Genomic DNA, 15,355 nt, shown 5'->3' on the forward strand with positions numbered 1-15,355 from the left:
AGTTTTGTCAACTTTTGCAGTTACAAAGGTTCATCTGTAAAAATTAGTTTGTCGGCTTGTTTTTCTTCGCGTGCCAGGATACTGAAAACAGTAGAGGCCAGAGGCCGTGTTGACATTTACATTGGAAATGACAGGGCAGAATTTTCAACTTTAACCAGTTTGTATAAGGTCTTTAGTCATAACCCACTTCTATTACATTTATCTATTTACACTTATTTTCAATGCATAATTTGCAGATTATTCTTGATTAATAATAAATTAAAATGTTAGCTTCAAAGTGTGGCGATTGATGAATTCACCCACAGGTAAATGATGATTGAGACTGGGAGGAGACAAAAATCCCTGAGAGGGTTGTGCCACAAAGGCTGATTGTTGTAAAGTCAAATATGTAGCTCCGGCTCCTGTGGCAACCCATTGTGACAGCCAAAGGAAGCTCTAATAAGCTCACATTTCCAAACTGCAACCATCATAACATACTTTCAAACATCGAGGATAATACTGAACACCCATCTGACATTTTGTTGTACATAATCTGGCTTTAATCAGTCCACAAAAATAGTAAAGGCAGTGCTTTCACAACAAGTACAACAATGCTGGTGGGTAGAATTGCTGAATCACTTCAAATCCACATATTACAACACATCTTGTCATTTCACAGCAGCAAATCAAGATTTCAAAGGTCCTCTTAATCAGCACACCACAAAGTATGTTCCCCTTTTTAGTGCACATACATGAGCGGTGTTTTAAAAATCTCAAACAACACGATGACTTGTACCTAGTTTATCCCTGCCGAGTAGTTAGGAAGTCTCATTCCCTGTACAGATCAGATATTAATCCAGCTCACAGTCATTAAGAATCAACAGCACTATTTTAAAACAAGCCGTGCATAAGAAGTGATTACAGTATATATTTCCACCTTTTCAATAAAGTTATTTAATCTTTTTGCATAGCCAACTGTACGTCCTCACTGTGTATCTAAAGGGATGGATGTAAAGCCAAGAATATCTCAAATCTGGGTCAGTTATAAATGCAGTGAACAGCAGAAAATGGCAGCTGTAGTGCAGTATTAAAAAACTACCACTATAATTATCCCTGGCAAACATACTTGAACAGTTTGAAGCCTTAAAATGAGATGCGATGCAATTATCCTTAAATGATTCAGCAAACAAAAATCTTTAGGAGTTCAATAATCCTTCAACTTCAAACGTATACCTGAATAAAACCAAAAGAGGCAACCTAGAGTATAGCTATTCGACCCTTTTGCCTTTGGCATTGTGTGTCTGCCGTCTACTCTCAGAGCAGGCGCTGGTGGGTTATTTGCAGCTAATCACTCAGGAGGACAGCCAGCAGGGCAGGATAGTTTGGCGTACCCCAGCCGGTAACAGGATCCCACGAAGGTGCGGCACAGAAACCCTGCCCTTGAACCTGCTCGTCCAGACAGCCATAGTGGCAACCTTCAGTTACCTTGAGACAAAAGTGAACGGCATTTAGGAAACAGACCTCGACCATGGATATTTGGTTTCTTGTTTTAAAAAAATGCCTTAGTGAACACCCGTCATAACAGTAGCAGCGTAAACAAAGCTTGTTTTTCGGTTAAAGCGTCGCAGTGTCTATGTTGTGTAATCTATACAAGTGGAGCATTCTTCAATAGTTTGGTAACAACAAGAGTCCTCCAATAATTACTTCAAGTACTTATCTACAGTAATAGTATAATTAGCTGCACTTACATCAAATAAGGCCTTTCCATTCAGCTTATAGAGTCGGGGGTTGAGGAAGCCCAGGGCAGGCAGGCCCTTCATGAAACGTTGATCATTGATGAGGGAAAGCATACCTCCGACTACAGGGGTCGATGCCTGGATGGGTAAGCAATGCATGTGAGATACAATGAGCCACAAGAAGCAGACATTCAAAGCAAGTGATTTAAGGTAAGTGCAGACTGTTGGTGGTGCAGCAGGTGGTGAATGGGGGTGGCTACACTCTGTAAACACAAACATTTCTTTAACTGAAATAAACCTCCCATGATGTGTAAGGCTTTTGTACCAAATGTAAAGGAATCTGAAGAGCGCAACATGGGGGAATGAAGCATCACCCTTTTAGACCTTCACTCATTTTAAAGCAAATCCCCTGTAGCTATTGAGTTTGCCTGCTCAGATCCATCCTAACTGCACAGAGTCTGTTCTGGAAACTACAGGTACAGGTATAGATATTTATGTACAGATGTATGATTGTGCATTTTTGTTGTATGCATATCAGTGTGTAGGTATGAATGCACTTGTCTTACTCTATATGAGCCATTGGCTGGTGATTTGAAAGTCAGATGAATATTTCTATTATTCATTAGACGGGACCAACTCAATTTCAACCACAGAATCTGTGTTATTTATATAGAGATGTCTAATGTATTTGTTATGTTGCTTCGATGAATGTCCATACACGTCAAGTGTACTTTGTTGGAAATAAACTTATCTGTCCAAAAAAACTAAACCTGCAACATTTTAGGAGCCCATAGAGGAAAAAAGGCACCAGCTTCGTTTAGTCTGTCAGTTTGCCCATTGGGCTAATTTTATGGTTCTTCTGTTTCTTTTTTCCTCCTCTGCTACATTGTCAATTCTCTATTTGCTACAAAGGATACTGACCGAGGTCCCCGACACCCACGGGACAGGCACTCTGTTGATGACCACCCAGTAATTATCAGATAGGGCAGCCATGTCTGGGTAAGCCCTTCCGCTGGTATTGAAGTATGACTTAGGAGGGAGGGATGCCGCTACAGTCTTTAGATAGCTATTCACCGCAGTGGTCTGTGGGAACACACACAGAGCACAGATAGCACTGTTTACACTGACTTTTGGGGGGGGAAAAAACACACGATGATCACTGGATACATAAATGAACGGAGATGTATCATGTATCACTAAAGGCTGATGATTTTACCTGGTAGTCGGGCATCTTAAAGATGTTGCTGAAGCCTCCACCACTGATTGAGTCTGTGACTTCATACGTGACCTTATAGGGGTTCTTGAAGGATGTGCCTCCTACTGTAGTCACATATGGGCTGGAAACAAGAAGCTCTTTAAATCAGATTTTTTTTAATATAGTAAACTATCTGTTGCAAATAATTACACGCTGCTTTAGTTTCACAAAACTGGAGTTGATGTTTTACCTTGAGGCAGGGAAACTGGGCCTGAAGGTGTTTTCTTTCCCCAGATGTCTGCATCCAGCACCACTGTCACCTGAACACGACACAAGATCAGGGTGATTATAAGTGAGGTGGCAGGTGATGGTGCAGTAAATTTTACTAATGACTGGCAGCCTATTGACTGTTGCTTTGGAGCCGTGATAAAAAGCAAGCAGAACAAAAAGGTATCGCGTACACATGCCGTGCCATCAGGGGTTCAGTATGAAACAATGGTGCTGTATTCATGTTTCAAGTGACATAATGATCTGACAATGAGAGTGACTTTACAGTCAGGTGACATATTGCCAAGGAGACAAAGCCTCTTATTTTCTTTACACGATCAGGTAAAGAATTCCCCAGTTATTCAAGTCAAGTCTCATTTTTAACCAAGGTGACGAAAACCACAAAAAGCACCACAACATGTCACACACATGTTACTATTACAAATGTTACTGTTATTACTGACCAGAAGCAAAGAGCAATGAGATTCCTCTGACGCCGGCCTTCATGAACTCTGTGTTGATGCGTGTCATGTAGGCTGCAGAAAGACTGTCTTCATCATCTCCATAGCTGATAGTGTGAACCCAGGGCAGGTCAGTCATGTTGCTGAGCAAAATCATCCACTGGAGGAAAGGCTCCTGGGACTCATGGCGACCTGGAGGCACAGCAGAACAATTTAAAGGGAAAAAAGAAACGTTACTCTGTGTGGAGGTTGGTTTTTTTTCTTGCTTTTAACTCCAAGCTCTGACCTCTTTGCTAAAGGGTTTATCATTTCTATATCATGATTTTGTTTTGAATAATCTAAAAACAGAAAGACAAACTCTTTCTCATACCTGGATTGGTGAAGACCCAAGTGGAGATGTTTGCCCCTGTGCTCATGATGTACTCTACATCCAGACTGGCCTCTATACCAGCTTTTCCTCCCCCCTGGGTTCCTACAACTCGATCCACCTCAGACCGATGCTGGAAGGCACCACCGAACATGGCCATGAACTCAGCCAAGTCGGCGGGATGGTAATATTGCTCCAAAAACTAAAAGAGAAAGCAGCTAGCTACAGTGAAAAATTACACCACGTTATAGTCAGATTAAAGACTTGGAGCTGAAGGTTATATGGCTAGTTGCAACATTTAACCTTTCATCCCTTAAATAATAAGGTGAGTGTATCATACTTGAGCTACAGCTTGGCTGTTGTTCTGAACTGATCCCACATCAGCTGATGTTAGATTGTAGCGAGTCCTTAAAACAGCAGGAGTCACCCCGAGGTGAAACCCTGCCTTAGACTTCTGCTTCTTGCTGAGATCCAGTCCCTTAGGAGGAAGACGGTGAAGTCCTCCAACTGCAGAAGCATACACAAATTTAAAAAAAAAATTAAATCCCACATCCACTTCCTTAACCACTTATGTACTTCAGAGTCACGGGGGCGGCAGTGTCAATGCAGATCCAAACCTAATCATATGAGATGCTCTCATAAAGTTCAAAGACTTTGCCATAAAAATGATGAAGTCTTTGAACCCAAATATATCTCCTCACCTGCATCTCAAACCCACTTTTTGTGTAGTTTCTATTTATTCCTTTTTTGATTAGTCACTGAAGTGCCATTCTGACCACTTGCACGTTGGTATTTACGATTTCAACAGAAATATCCGAGAGAAACCCACAACTTCTGTGTAAAAAATTACCCTGTGGCTAAGCACCGGCACCCACACACCAAGCAACAGTTTCTAAGGAAAAAGTGGTTAGCAGCGTCACCTTACACCAGCAAGGTTTCTGATTTCAATTCTGGCTGTACTTAAGGTGGTTAGAATAAAGCACTATATGATGATTAAAAGTGTGATTTGTAGGACTTTAACAGGTCATTAACACTGCAGAAGCACTGAATACATGTAAACACACACACACAGGTCAGGGTCAAACTTGGGTTCTACTGTAACACCCTGAAGCTTGTGAAGGAGAATATTTGGTGCCACACTGGAGTTTTCTTGGCCACAATGACAATTTAAGTAACCACCCAAAAATTTAGGCCCTATGCGACACTATCCTCTTCCCCAAAATAAAATTCCTGGTAAAAAAAAATGTAATGAAAAGGTTATTGAGGATCCAGTGGGCAGTAGTGACATCTATTCAAGTGGACTGAACGGGACAAAGAAGCGATCTAAAAAAAAAAGTTTTTGCAGCAAAATGTGAGTAGGTGTATTTTTTTGCAAGCAATCGTAGAACTTTATGACCTAGGTCTAAAAAAAACCAACATAATAATTAGCAGCTTTTGAAATGGAGCTCACCAAAGTCAAGGTGATGATGAACGTCATCGGGAACCGAGTATGGAGCTGAAGACCTCACTAAATAATGTCCATCTCTCATATAACGGTGAAATCTGCTTCCTGGAAGTAACCTCTCTGCAGTCCTGAGGGAAAAAAGCAAACAAAAGAATTCAGTACAACTATCATTTACTGTCATTACCATGCAAACACATGCAAGTCCATTTATGTGTGTTTAAAAAGGAAACAATGTAAAACAGATAAAACAGGAACTTCTAGTAAGTGAAATCGACTCCTTGTCTCAGCCTTGATTTATGAATTTCATTTTACTCCAGGTCAATGTCTGATTTTTTTTTTAACCCAAAACCGCATAAAGAGGAACTATATCACAAGATACAAGCATTAGTGGGAGATTTACACTGCTACAGAACTCGTGTTGAAGAAGTGACTTTGCGCTTTAACTGTGTCATGAGCAAGTGAGTTGAGTAAGCAGAACAAATGCTGCCAAAGAAATATGCTTACTCTGCAGTCATGGTGCACTGCAAAAAGTCCTGAGTGCGAATCGTAAGGCAGTTTGTAATCCCATGACTCTGCAGCCAGCGATGCACCACTTTCTCGGTCAGGTCAGAGGGACGCACGAGGGAGGCTACTTCCTCTAGACTGAGATGCTTACCTGGAGTGCAAACGAGCACAGGTTAACGTTTAAAGGAGTATTTCTTTCTGTTTTTAAAATGTAAAGGTTGCAGTTATCGGATAGATCCATACCATACTGAACTGAGTCAGGGTCTGACACCAGCCTGAGCTTTTCCTCCAGCAGGTGAACATTCTGCTGCTTTAGGGCAAAGGTCAGTTCGAGCTCTTCTGTGGGACCAACCCGATCCACATGAGCCCACTCCTGTGGTATCCTGTGTAAAGAGGAATAAAAATTTTGAAAATGTATTTTAACAGTCAGAAATTAATGGGAAGCATTTAAATGGCTGGGAGACCTGGTATAACAGACTTATTAATAAACACGGCACCCAGTAATTAATTACATATGAATCATACCTCACTTTACAGTCTATAGCTAGCAGAAATCCAGATGTAACTTAAAGTAAATAATACATATCATAACAGATTTAAAATTGTATGTTTGCTCACAAGACATCCTGGTCTGACTCCAGATATCCACTCCAGACCACCGAACTGAATAAAAAGGGCAAGGAGAAGACCAGTCTGCTGGAAGAAAGGAGAAATCAAAGCATTGAAAATCAGATACACCCAAAACAAACCCGGAAGTTTTGTCAAAACTACAATTAGCACCTAGTGTTATTTCAGGTCGGTAACAAAACATGTCTTGGTGCATCTTTGACGTCTCAATGTGATTCAGGTAAGAAGGTAAAATTAAAATCATACGCATTTCTTCATGCCTTCATGCACACATAGCGTTATGCTAATGCTACATCTATTACAGAAAAGCGCGGTTTAGTTTATTACAGCTTTAACGTCCCACGGCCACTTTAACCTGCTACATTAGCAGCAGCTATAGGTCACCAGTGACGTAAAAAACGTGGGTTAGCTACGTTTAAACAGTTCACGGTATCGCACTCTTCATTATTTATGTAAATAAGCTCTGAAGTTATCTAAAGCACTCACAGTTTGTTCATGGTGTCCTCTCCTGTTTCAGATTTCCAAACTCAAGCGACCAGGTTAGTGTATGCGCACTAGTCATGTGACTTTGTTTTCACGTGATTAGCAACCGCTGCCCCCCCCTTCCCCCTCCCACCACCGATCCTTTAACACGTTTGTAATGTAGTATGTTCTGCTAACTTTTATTTTTGGTTTATTTATGTTTGTTTTGTTTTTTTTACTGCACGTAAACGCTGCTCCTTAACAGTATTCAAATAGAAAAAGTAAACTGGGTTCAAATCTGTGTCACAGCTTCACTTTTGCTGGTTTGGAGGCAAGTTTTGTAAATTTCCTGCTATGGTTTGGATATTTCTGTCCACTCACACTTCTCCTTCACCACTGTGGACTTGGAATGAAAGAAAAATTGTCTCCCCAACTAAAAGCAAAAGAACAAAAACAAAAAAACTAGCTAACTTAAAATAACTAGACGGTAGAAAATAACTAAAATAATATTGCAAACTTAAAAAACCTAACTATAATAACACATACCAGTGTGGAAAGACTAAATTGAATAATACACATATATTTACTAAGTTTGTATTGTAAGTCTGGTATATTTCTGTTGTGGTACAGTACTGTGCAAAAGCCTGGAGTCAGCTCTCATATCTCAATATTTTGCTTCCAAGTACCCAGTCCTTGTACCTGGCCTTTTTCAGAGGAATGCTTTCTTTGTTTGTTAAACCACTTAACACTGACTTATGAATCGTTCAAAGATAAAACAGGCACTTAACTCAAGGACTGAACCAGCGTTGTGTCTACACATAACAGACAGGTCAACAGCAAAGAACTAATTTTAAATGGTTTCTTTAGGCACTTTGTTACTAGCAGCCTGTCACAATAGGCACACAGTTTTGCAGCATTAAATAGTATTTTGCACCAACAAGGTGATTCCTAAAGAACTGTTAGCCAAAAACTTGGCATATCTTGGCATGGTGTGCAAAAAAATTGAGGAAAAAATTGAAAGTGGATAAGAAACGGCAGGCCTAAAAAAAAAAAGATCCACAGCAGGAAAAGCAGTTAGTGAAGGTTATATCCTTCAGAAAAAGGAAAAATCCAGCAAAGACCTGAGAAATGCATCTGCTATTCACTGAAGCCTCATCACAAATGTGGCTTCAGTGAATAGCCACAGGAAACAGCAAGAAAATGAGGACTGGGATAGGTCTTTTCTATTGGAACTGGACTGATCTTATGGAGGGATTAATCCAGTTTTGACATTTCTGGCTCATCATCATCAGTATGTACAGAAGAGAAATCTTGTGGTACAGTATCTGTACAATGAAAATGAAAATTCTTAAAGAATCAAGCACCTTCTTACCTTACAGACCCAAAATACTGTATCACCTGAATAGAGTACTTTGCTCTACTTTTCATTCCTAGATTTAAAAGTAGAATAGGAAGCAGAGCAGAGAGGCCCCTCTCCTGTGGAACCAGCTCTCAGATTTGGGAGACAGACACCCTCTCTACTTTTAAGATTAGGCATAAAACTTTTCTTTTTGACAAAGCATAAAGTTGGGACTGAATCCCTTAGTTAAACTACAAAAGGCTTAGGTTGCTGGGGCTCCCATGATGCACTTTTTCTTCTTGACTCACTATGTGTTTATACGCCACTCTCATTTAAATATTAGTTATTAATAACTCTTTGGCTCTCTTCCAGTGTCTTTTTGTTCTGTTTCATTACCTCCAATCAGTCGCGACAGATGACTGACCGCCGTTCCGCTTGAGGTTTCTTCCTGTTAAAAGGAAGTTTTTCCTTCCCACTGTCATCAAGTGCTTGCTCATTGGGATCTGATTGTTGGGAGTTTTTCTGTATTACTGTAGGGTCTTTACCTTACAGTATAAAGCACACAGACAACTGTTGTTGTGATTTAATGCTATATAAATAAAACTGTACTGAACTGAATTTTAATCAGTGGTGTTAAGGATCTTGTCATAATTATGAATGTGGACAGTACCATGTGGAAGCATTACTGAAGCAGTGTGAAATCGTCTTGACAAAGAACAGAATAAAAGGCAGCCAAAAGAAAGTGTTGAATTTCCTTCAGGAAGCCTGTAGAACTCATCCTGAAGACTACTTGAGCACATCAACACCAACAACCTCTGTGCAACTAAAGCATAAAACAATAATTAACAATGGGGGAAAAAAAGGTTTATTATAAGTAACCCTTTGGTATATAAAAAAAAAAAAATGCAGATACACAAAAACTATATTTACAAGGATGTACTGCAAGACAGCAGCAGTTCTTTTTTTATTCTCTATTAAAATTGATTTTACATTTGCAACTATTAAATGTAGACCACATTGTCTCAACACAAAAATATTTATACGTTACAACATTGGAAGTTATGTACATTGAAGTGGTGAGGAAGACTGGCAACAGATGTTTGGCTGTTCATGTCTCAAGGTGGGGGGATCCCACCTTTCCTCTGCTAATTTTGACTCATTTGAAGAATTTCAGATTTAAAAATAAAATGAACAACATGACATTTCATTTCTGGCTTTGATCAGTCGTTATCTGAGAAGTAGAAATCCTCCTCCTCTTCTTCACTTTCAGACAGCGCCTCATTGTTTCCAGGGAACATCTCCCAAACCACGAATGTATCGTTTTCTAGTGCAAAAGAGGGGAAAAATAAATAAAACATGTGGTCAAAGACAAAAAACCAAAACTCTACCTGTAAAGTTATGAACTCTTTTCCTTTTATCTATATATTCCTTTTGTACAACTGTTACCTAATTCTTAAGGACACTTACCCGTGTTGCCACATCTTCTCATTGTTCTTTTAGCTGATGGTGTGGGTGTGAATCTCTGAAAGTCAAAAGAAATACAGTGTTGTGTGAAACAAACTTCCATGATGAAAAATGTCACAAATTACACCCAATCTGTTAGGAAAGAAGTACCTTTGAAGGAAGTGGGAGCTTGCAGGCGTTAAACTGATTTTTTTTAATCCTCTTCTGCAGTTGGTACACGTACTTATCGTCATTGTCCCTTTAAAATCGAGGCAAAAATTAAGTGAAAACGTTGTTTTCCTGCACTCATCTCATTTCAGGTTAGAACAGACGTTCGCCCACCTGTTTGGAGAACCCATCATGCCTGGAGTGATATGCAGACACTGAGGAGTCTTTACTTCAGGGAAACGTGCCGACATTGGGGTCAAGGGTTCCAGGTCCGACACTGCCAAGTCTTCTTCGTCCTCGGAATACAAGGAAGGGAGCTGCGTGTCGAGGCACGGTCAAGAGGAATGGTTAGTTGTTGTTTAGTGTAACGACTACTCATAAAAATCCTGTGAAAGGGAGACAAACCTCAAAGCGCTTGTTCTGCATGTATTCAGAGCTGAAAACGTCATCAACATTGTCCCTGGGCATAGTCTCCAAAAACTGACGCACTTGCTGTTTTCTCTTTAGGGTTCCCACTCGAGCTGATATCACAGGATGATCTGTAACCAAACACAGGCAGATAGGCATCACCGGCTAAGGCTATGTAAGAGTGCTAAATTTGTGTATACTTTGTTCAAATCTGTGTAACAAAACAAGCTCTAGACTGTATTTAAATTTTAAAGAATTTATTACTCAAAGAGAAAACAGTAGATCAATAATGAAGGTACCTGTTGGCTGTATGCATGAGATTGTCCCATTTTACTTAAAGAGTATAATGGGACACAAAGTAGTGAATAGTGAAGTAATACTTTTCAATGCTGGAAAAATATCCCTCAAAGTTATTAATGAAACACCTTAAAATGGTACACAAATTAACTAACTTGCACAGTCGACATCCCAGAAGTGTCTATTCCCTACCTGGAGCTTGGGGCGGCTCAACCTTTTTCTTTTTGGGTTTCGTGGCTTTCTTAGCAGGACTGTACGATGCTCCCTGGGATGTGTGCTGGCTGTGGCACTCTTCTGCAGAACGGGTTCCCACCATCCGTGCTACCTTTGCCCAGTAATTTGCCATGTGCTTAGGATAGTAAGACACAGCCCTGGCAAACAGAACATAGAAAAACACGATTATAACCACAAGAGAGCGACAAGGCTTTACTGCGGATACAAAACTCACTCTTGTAGTCTCATCAGCTCTGCCTCTGTCCACTTATCCTCATCGTGCTCCGGCGGTATGCTGCCCTCGTTCGTACTGTGTTTCTTGCTGGATTGCGTGGGCGCAGCCAAAGTCTTTGTGGGTGCTGGTGCTCTGGTGCATTTGCTTGACTTGTGTTTTGGTTTGTGCCTCATCAAGTTATCTGAATCCTCTGACTTGGTGGATGAGGACCCATGTTTTGGCTGAGGCCTGCTACGAGCATTTCTACTGCTTTTACTGTGCGCTCCTTTCCTTTCCCTCCGTCTCCTTGTGGGTAACTCATTGTCCGATGACAGATTCTGGGATGTTTCATCATTCACTGGGGGAGATTCTAGGGGATTTGTGATCCGTTTTCTTGTATTTACTCTTTTTGTAGGCCTGCGAGTGGCATGTGACCCATATTTTTGGGACTTCAGTGCTGAATGCTCTCTGTTATCTTTTTCCTCTTCAGATCCTGGTGAGTTGTTTGTGGCAGAGCTGTGGCTCGACTTTGACTCCCTGTGAGTGCTCCTGCTGTCTTTACTGTGTCCTCGCTTCTTCCTCTTAATAGATAACTTATCATCTGATGACAGATGCTGTAATGTTTTAACTGAAGGAGTTTCTGGGGAATTTATGATAGCCTGTTTACTTTTAGATAATCTTGCTGAAGCACTACAGCTGCCCTGTGACTGTTTCTGTGATCTCTGTGCTGAAGACTTTTCATTATCACTGTGGTGTTTTAGGACAGTGTCCACATGTAGTTCTCTTTCTTTAGCAGGACACTTTTGGCCAGACCTTGTTATTCTTCCTGCCCCCTCCTCAGGGCTTATTAGTAGCTCTGCAGCAGGTTCGAGAAAATCAGAGTGATTCCTGTCTGGTTTAGCCTTGACTCTGTTGCGTCTGTGAAGAGGAGCCTTGACCTTCCTCAGTAGTACTGATGCCTCCTTTTCACCTAGGATCAGAGAACACAGTTTTATGCAACATGTACTTTAAAATCTCACACTGCTATGACTAAAGCTCCAAGAGCGTCTTTACCTTCACTGCAGGGCAAGAACACACGGACGGGCTCCTGCGACATCCCTGTAGACAATGTTGTATTGACCTCCTGTGGAATATCAAAATGAATATAGTTGAAGTAACTCACCCTTAATTATAACACACACAAGCCCAACTTTAGGTGCTTACAGAGTTGCAGATGGAGGTATTATAACATTCATGGATGGTAACGTTCATGAACGCATCTAGAATGACGCGCCCTCCTTTCCAGTACTCCAAAGGTGGTTTGATTACTCGACCGCTTCGAGACACTTTCATGCTAGAGGAGGGGGCACCCATGGGAGGGCAGGATTCAGCTAGAGAGAATTAACAGAGAAAGTAAAATTACTTTATTGTAAAAACAAAAACAACAACAATTTATTCATGCCCCCAAATCCACTAAAAACAAACAAACAAACAAACAAAAAACAAACAAACACGTCACCAGGTTTGTATCGTGTACTTACATGTCATAAAGGAAGTTTGCTGGTTCAAAGAACTGTTGATGAGGGAGGCCTCCGATTTTTTCTTCGATTTGATACCACTACTTTCACTTTTCTTCTGTCTTCCTCTGCCTTGGTTGCTACAGGAAAACAAAATTTAGGTCTTAACCAAGCCCAAAGGTGTAAAACAACCAATCTAAACAAATTATACAAAAAATAATTAATTTAGTCACAATCCCCCTGCAAAAACAAACACAATATATTGACCGCAAGAGCAGGGATGTGAAATTAGTGTTCTTACTCTCTCGACTCTGTCAGCATCTTGTTGTAAAGCGCCTTCCAGTCAGGAGGAAAACCCTTTTCAAACTTTTTCAAAAACCACCTGGGAAACTCTGGGAAAAAAGAAAGAGTAAATCCATGTAATACCATGCATAGGACTCTCTCTATACAGCTTTGCTTCACCCTTTTATCCATTTTTAATTTCTTCCCACGCACAATTGGAAAAAGGTTCAAGTCAGCTTACCGGGTTCAACTTTCAAGTTCATCTTCCCAACCAGGATGTAAACCCTGCCGGAGACGGTCTTTATCATAGAATTAGAAACCCTGTGCATGATGACGTTACTGTTCCATGGTATGTTGTCTTCCCTGGGAGGAAATGACCAGCAGTTAACTATGAACCTCATTAAAATCTTTTGGATGAAACCAAAAAAATGTCTAAGTCTAATGTCTAAATGTCTATCAAATGAGAAAAGCAACCTGACATCATGTCATTCTCCTCATTCACAAAGTTCAAAATTACATCAAACAACACTTACCCGTGGATTCCATCAACAAAGAGGCCCTTGCTGTTCTTCCTCAGGAACCACTTTTTGAGATAAATCACACTCTCCTACCAAAGGAGGGAAACAAGGGGACAATGATGAACCAGAGAAAACTTGTATAGGGAAATGCAAACTGCCGCTGACCTACTTTTTCAATTTGCTCTTGAAATGTAAATGTATCAGTAACTGTTTTTCTTCAAACAGTTTTCAGGCTCAACCGACACAAGGCCTGCCATTTGTTCACTTATATTTCATTAAGAGGCATTTGTTTTACTCACGCTGGGGAATGTTGCTTGCTTAGGCCACTTGTTGCACTTGAACACAGTCTCTTGTCTCTTCGGAATCAAGATCTTCGGAGAATTGAGCACGAGCGGGTCTTCGAGCAAAACGGGCTTCGATGACACAGCCGAGGTCAGAGCGTCAGCTGAGTGGCAGTCAGCTGACTCTGATATGCGCCGGCTTACAGGAACATCACTTTCTGAGGTGTTTGTAAACACATTGTCGTCCCTCTCACCAACACTGTGAGGTGTGGAGAGAGGGCTGTCTCCGGACTTAAGGGAGTTACCTATGGGAAAGATATTGTGCCATAAGCAAAGGTGTGTTGTGCACAGTGACCTGGGAAAACTCAAACTATATCTATAGAAACTGCTTAAACCGGATGTGCTGCTTTTTTAACACCATGGCACACTCACCTGCATTAAAGATGTCCCTCGTGGTATTGATAGCTTCATGAACTCCCCGCAGTTCCCTTTTGCTTTCTCTCTCCTTCATATAAGCAAACATCTTAGCTGGAGACATTATAGGAATTTTTTCCAAAACAACACCACAGCCTGTTTCAAAACAGAAGAAATATTTTATTATTATTCTATTGTAGACGTCTACCAGGTGATTTCTATACACCTCTATATTCTGATGTAAGGTGGGGAAAGGCAGGAAAAAATGTCTCACGTCTCTCTGCCACGGATTTTCTTGGTGTGAACATGTCTTCGGGGATCCTCTCTGGTTGGTCAGTGGAGCATCCTCTGATGTTCATCCAGGTGCTGTGGGTGTTCTCCTCGCTGACAGCAGGGGCTTTCCTCTGCCGAGGCTGACATGTGAGTTCATTTCTCACCTCCTCAGTGCTGTTGGTGTTGACTTTGTTAAACTCCTGCTGCTCCCATTTTCTCTTCCTCAGCCTCTTCACCATGGGGGAAAAGGCACTGGCTGTAGACAGGGGTTTGTGGAGAGGAGCGCATTCTTCATCAGAAGCAATGCTCTTGCAGTCACTTTCGACAGGTTGAACCTTCAACGGAGTCGTGCTGGAGAGGATGAACTGATCCGCGTCTCTGACCTGAGGAGGTTCTTTGTGGATATGATTAGTCAGAAAGAGAGGGTGAGATATGGCTGTCGACTCCAGGAAACGTCTCTCGCTTCTTGTGCATCCAAGTCCCATTTCAACCACTGGAAGCGTTTCCTCCAAAGGTTTGCGGATAAAGTCTGAATACGAATACGGAGAGGTTTTCTGTGGACTCTTAATGGGCGAGAGAATCAAAGGCTGGGCTTCGTTGCCGAACCTCTGATTCTCATCGAACTCCTCGGTCACCCAGATCCTCTGCTGCTGCTTCCTGGGCGACTTTAAATTAACTCTGTACTCCTCTCGAGCGTTGTTCGGCGGACCGTTGTCGTCTTTTGCGCACATCGCTTCCTTTTGCACCTTGGATTTGAGCTTAGCAAAAACTTTGGCCGGAGATTCAAACTGCGGTTTTGTCTGTTGTAATAAATGAAAATACGAAGCCATGATTCTCGAGCTGAAGTTACCTGACTGTAGATCCGAGGCGTTAGCTAGCAGCTAACGAGCTAGCCCGCAAATTTTAAATTTCTCATCACCGCCGCCTTTGGCTCAAACCGTGTGACGTACTTTCACAACAAGTACGT

General features: G+C 41.3%; 2 protein-coding genes and 1 long non-coding RNA gene across 4 annotated transcripts; 1 reads left to right on the plus strand and 2 right to left on the minus strand.

The window, feature by feature from the left end:
* Window positions 1-516: 516 nt before the first annotated feature.
* On the minus strand, window positions 517-7,143 carry tpp1 (tripeptidyl peptidase I). 2 transcript variants are annotated; one of them, XM_085441882.1, is made up of 13 exons: window positions 7,067-7,143; window positions 6,572-6,646; window positions 6,197-6,336; window positions 5,954-6,104; window positions 5,456-5,577; window positions 4,346-4,512; window positions 4,009-4,207; window positions 3,642-3,830; window positions 3,161-3,230; window positions 2,932-3,052; window positions 2,637-2,798; window positions 1,728-1,853; window positions 517-1,464 (listed from the first exon to the last, which is right to left on the minus strand). In XM_085441882.1, exons 1-13 carry the CDS (start codon window positions 7,075-7,077, stop codon window positions 1,324-1,326), a joined length of 1,674 nt encoding a protein of 557 aa, XP_085298008.1. In that variant the 5' UTR covers window positions 7,078-7,143; the 3' UTR covers window positions 517-1,323. The 2 variants fall into 2 exon arrangements, with proteins under 2 accessions (XP_085298008.1, XP_085298007.1); XM_085441881.1 differs by having other exon boundaries at window positions 6,572-6,649.
* LOC146686530 (uncharacterized) lies at window positions 6,710-10,457 on the plus strand. Its single transcript, XR_014916778.1, has 2 exons — window positions 6,710-6,800; window positions 10,145-10,457. It is a non-coding gene; the product is annotated as an uncharacterized LOC146686530 (long non-coding RNA).
* On the minus strand, window positions 9,230-15,350 carry mis18bp1 (MIS18 binding protein 1). Its single transcript, XM_085441873.1, has 16 exons — window positions 14,390-15,350; window positions 14,134-14,271; window positions 13,720-14,006; window positions 13,436-13,509; window positions 13,144-13,265; window positions 12,922-13,012; window positions 12,645-12,760; window positions 12,328-12,494; window positions 12,178-12,247; window positions 11,146-12,094; window positions 10,890-11,068; window positions 10,398-10,531; window positions 10,167-10,309; window positions 9,996-10,083; window positions 9,849-9,903; window positions 9,230-9,705 (listed from the first exon to the last, which is right to left on the minus strand). The coding sequence occupies exons 1-16, from the start codon at window positions 15,216-15,218 to the stop codon at window positions 9,602-9,604; spliced, it is 3,546 nt and encodes a 1,181-aa protein (XP_085297999.1). The 5' UTR covers window positions 15,219-15,350; the 3' UTR covers window positions 9,230-9,601.
* Window positions 15,351-15,355: the final 5 nt, after the last annotated feature.

This window comes from Copadichromis virginalis, linkage group LG19 (genome assembly GCF_057382275.1).
Source record: "Copadichromis virginalis isolate Kocher_CV1m ecotype Utaka linkage group LG19, C_Virginalis_male_GT1.1, whole genome shotgun sequence".
NCBI lineage: Eukaryota > Metazoa > Chordata > Actinopteri > Cichliformes > Cichlidae > Copadichromis > Copadichromis virginalis.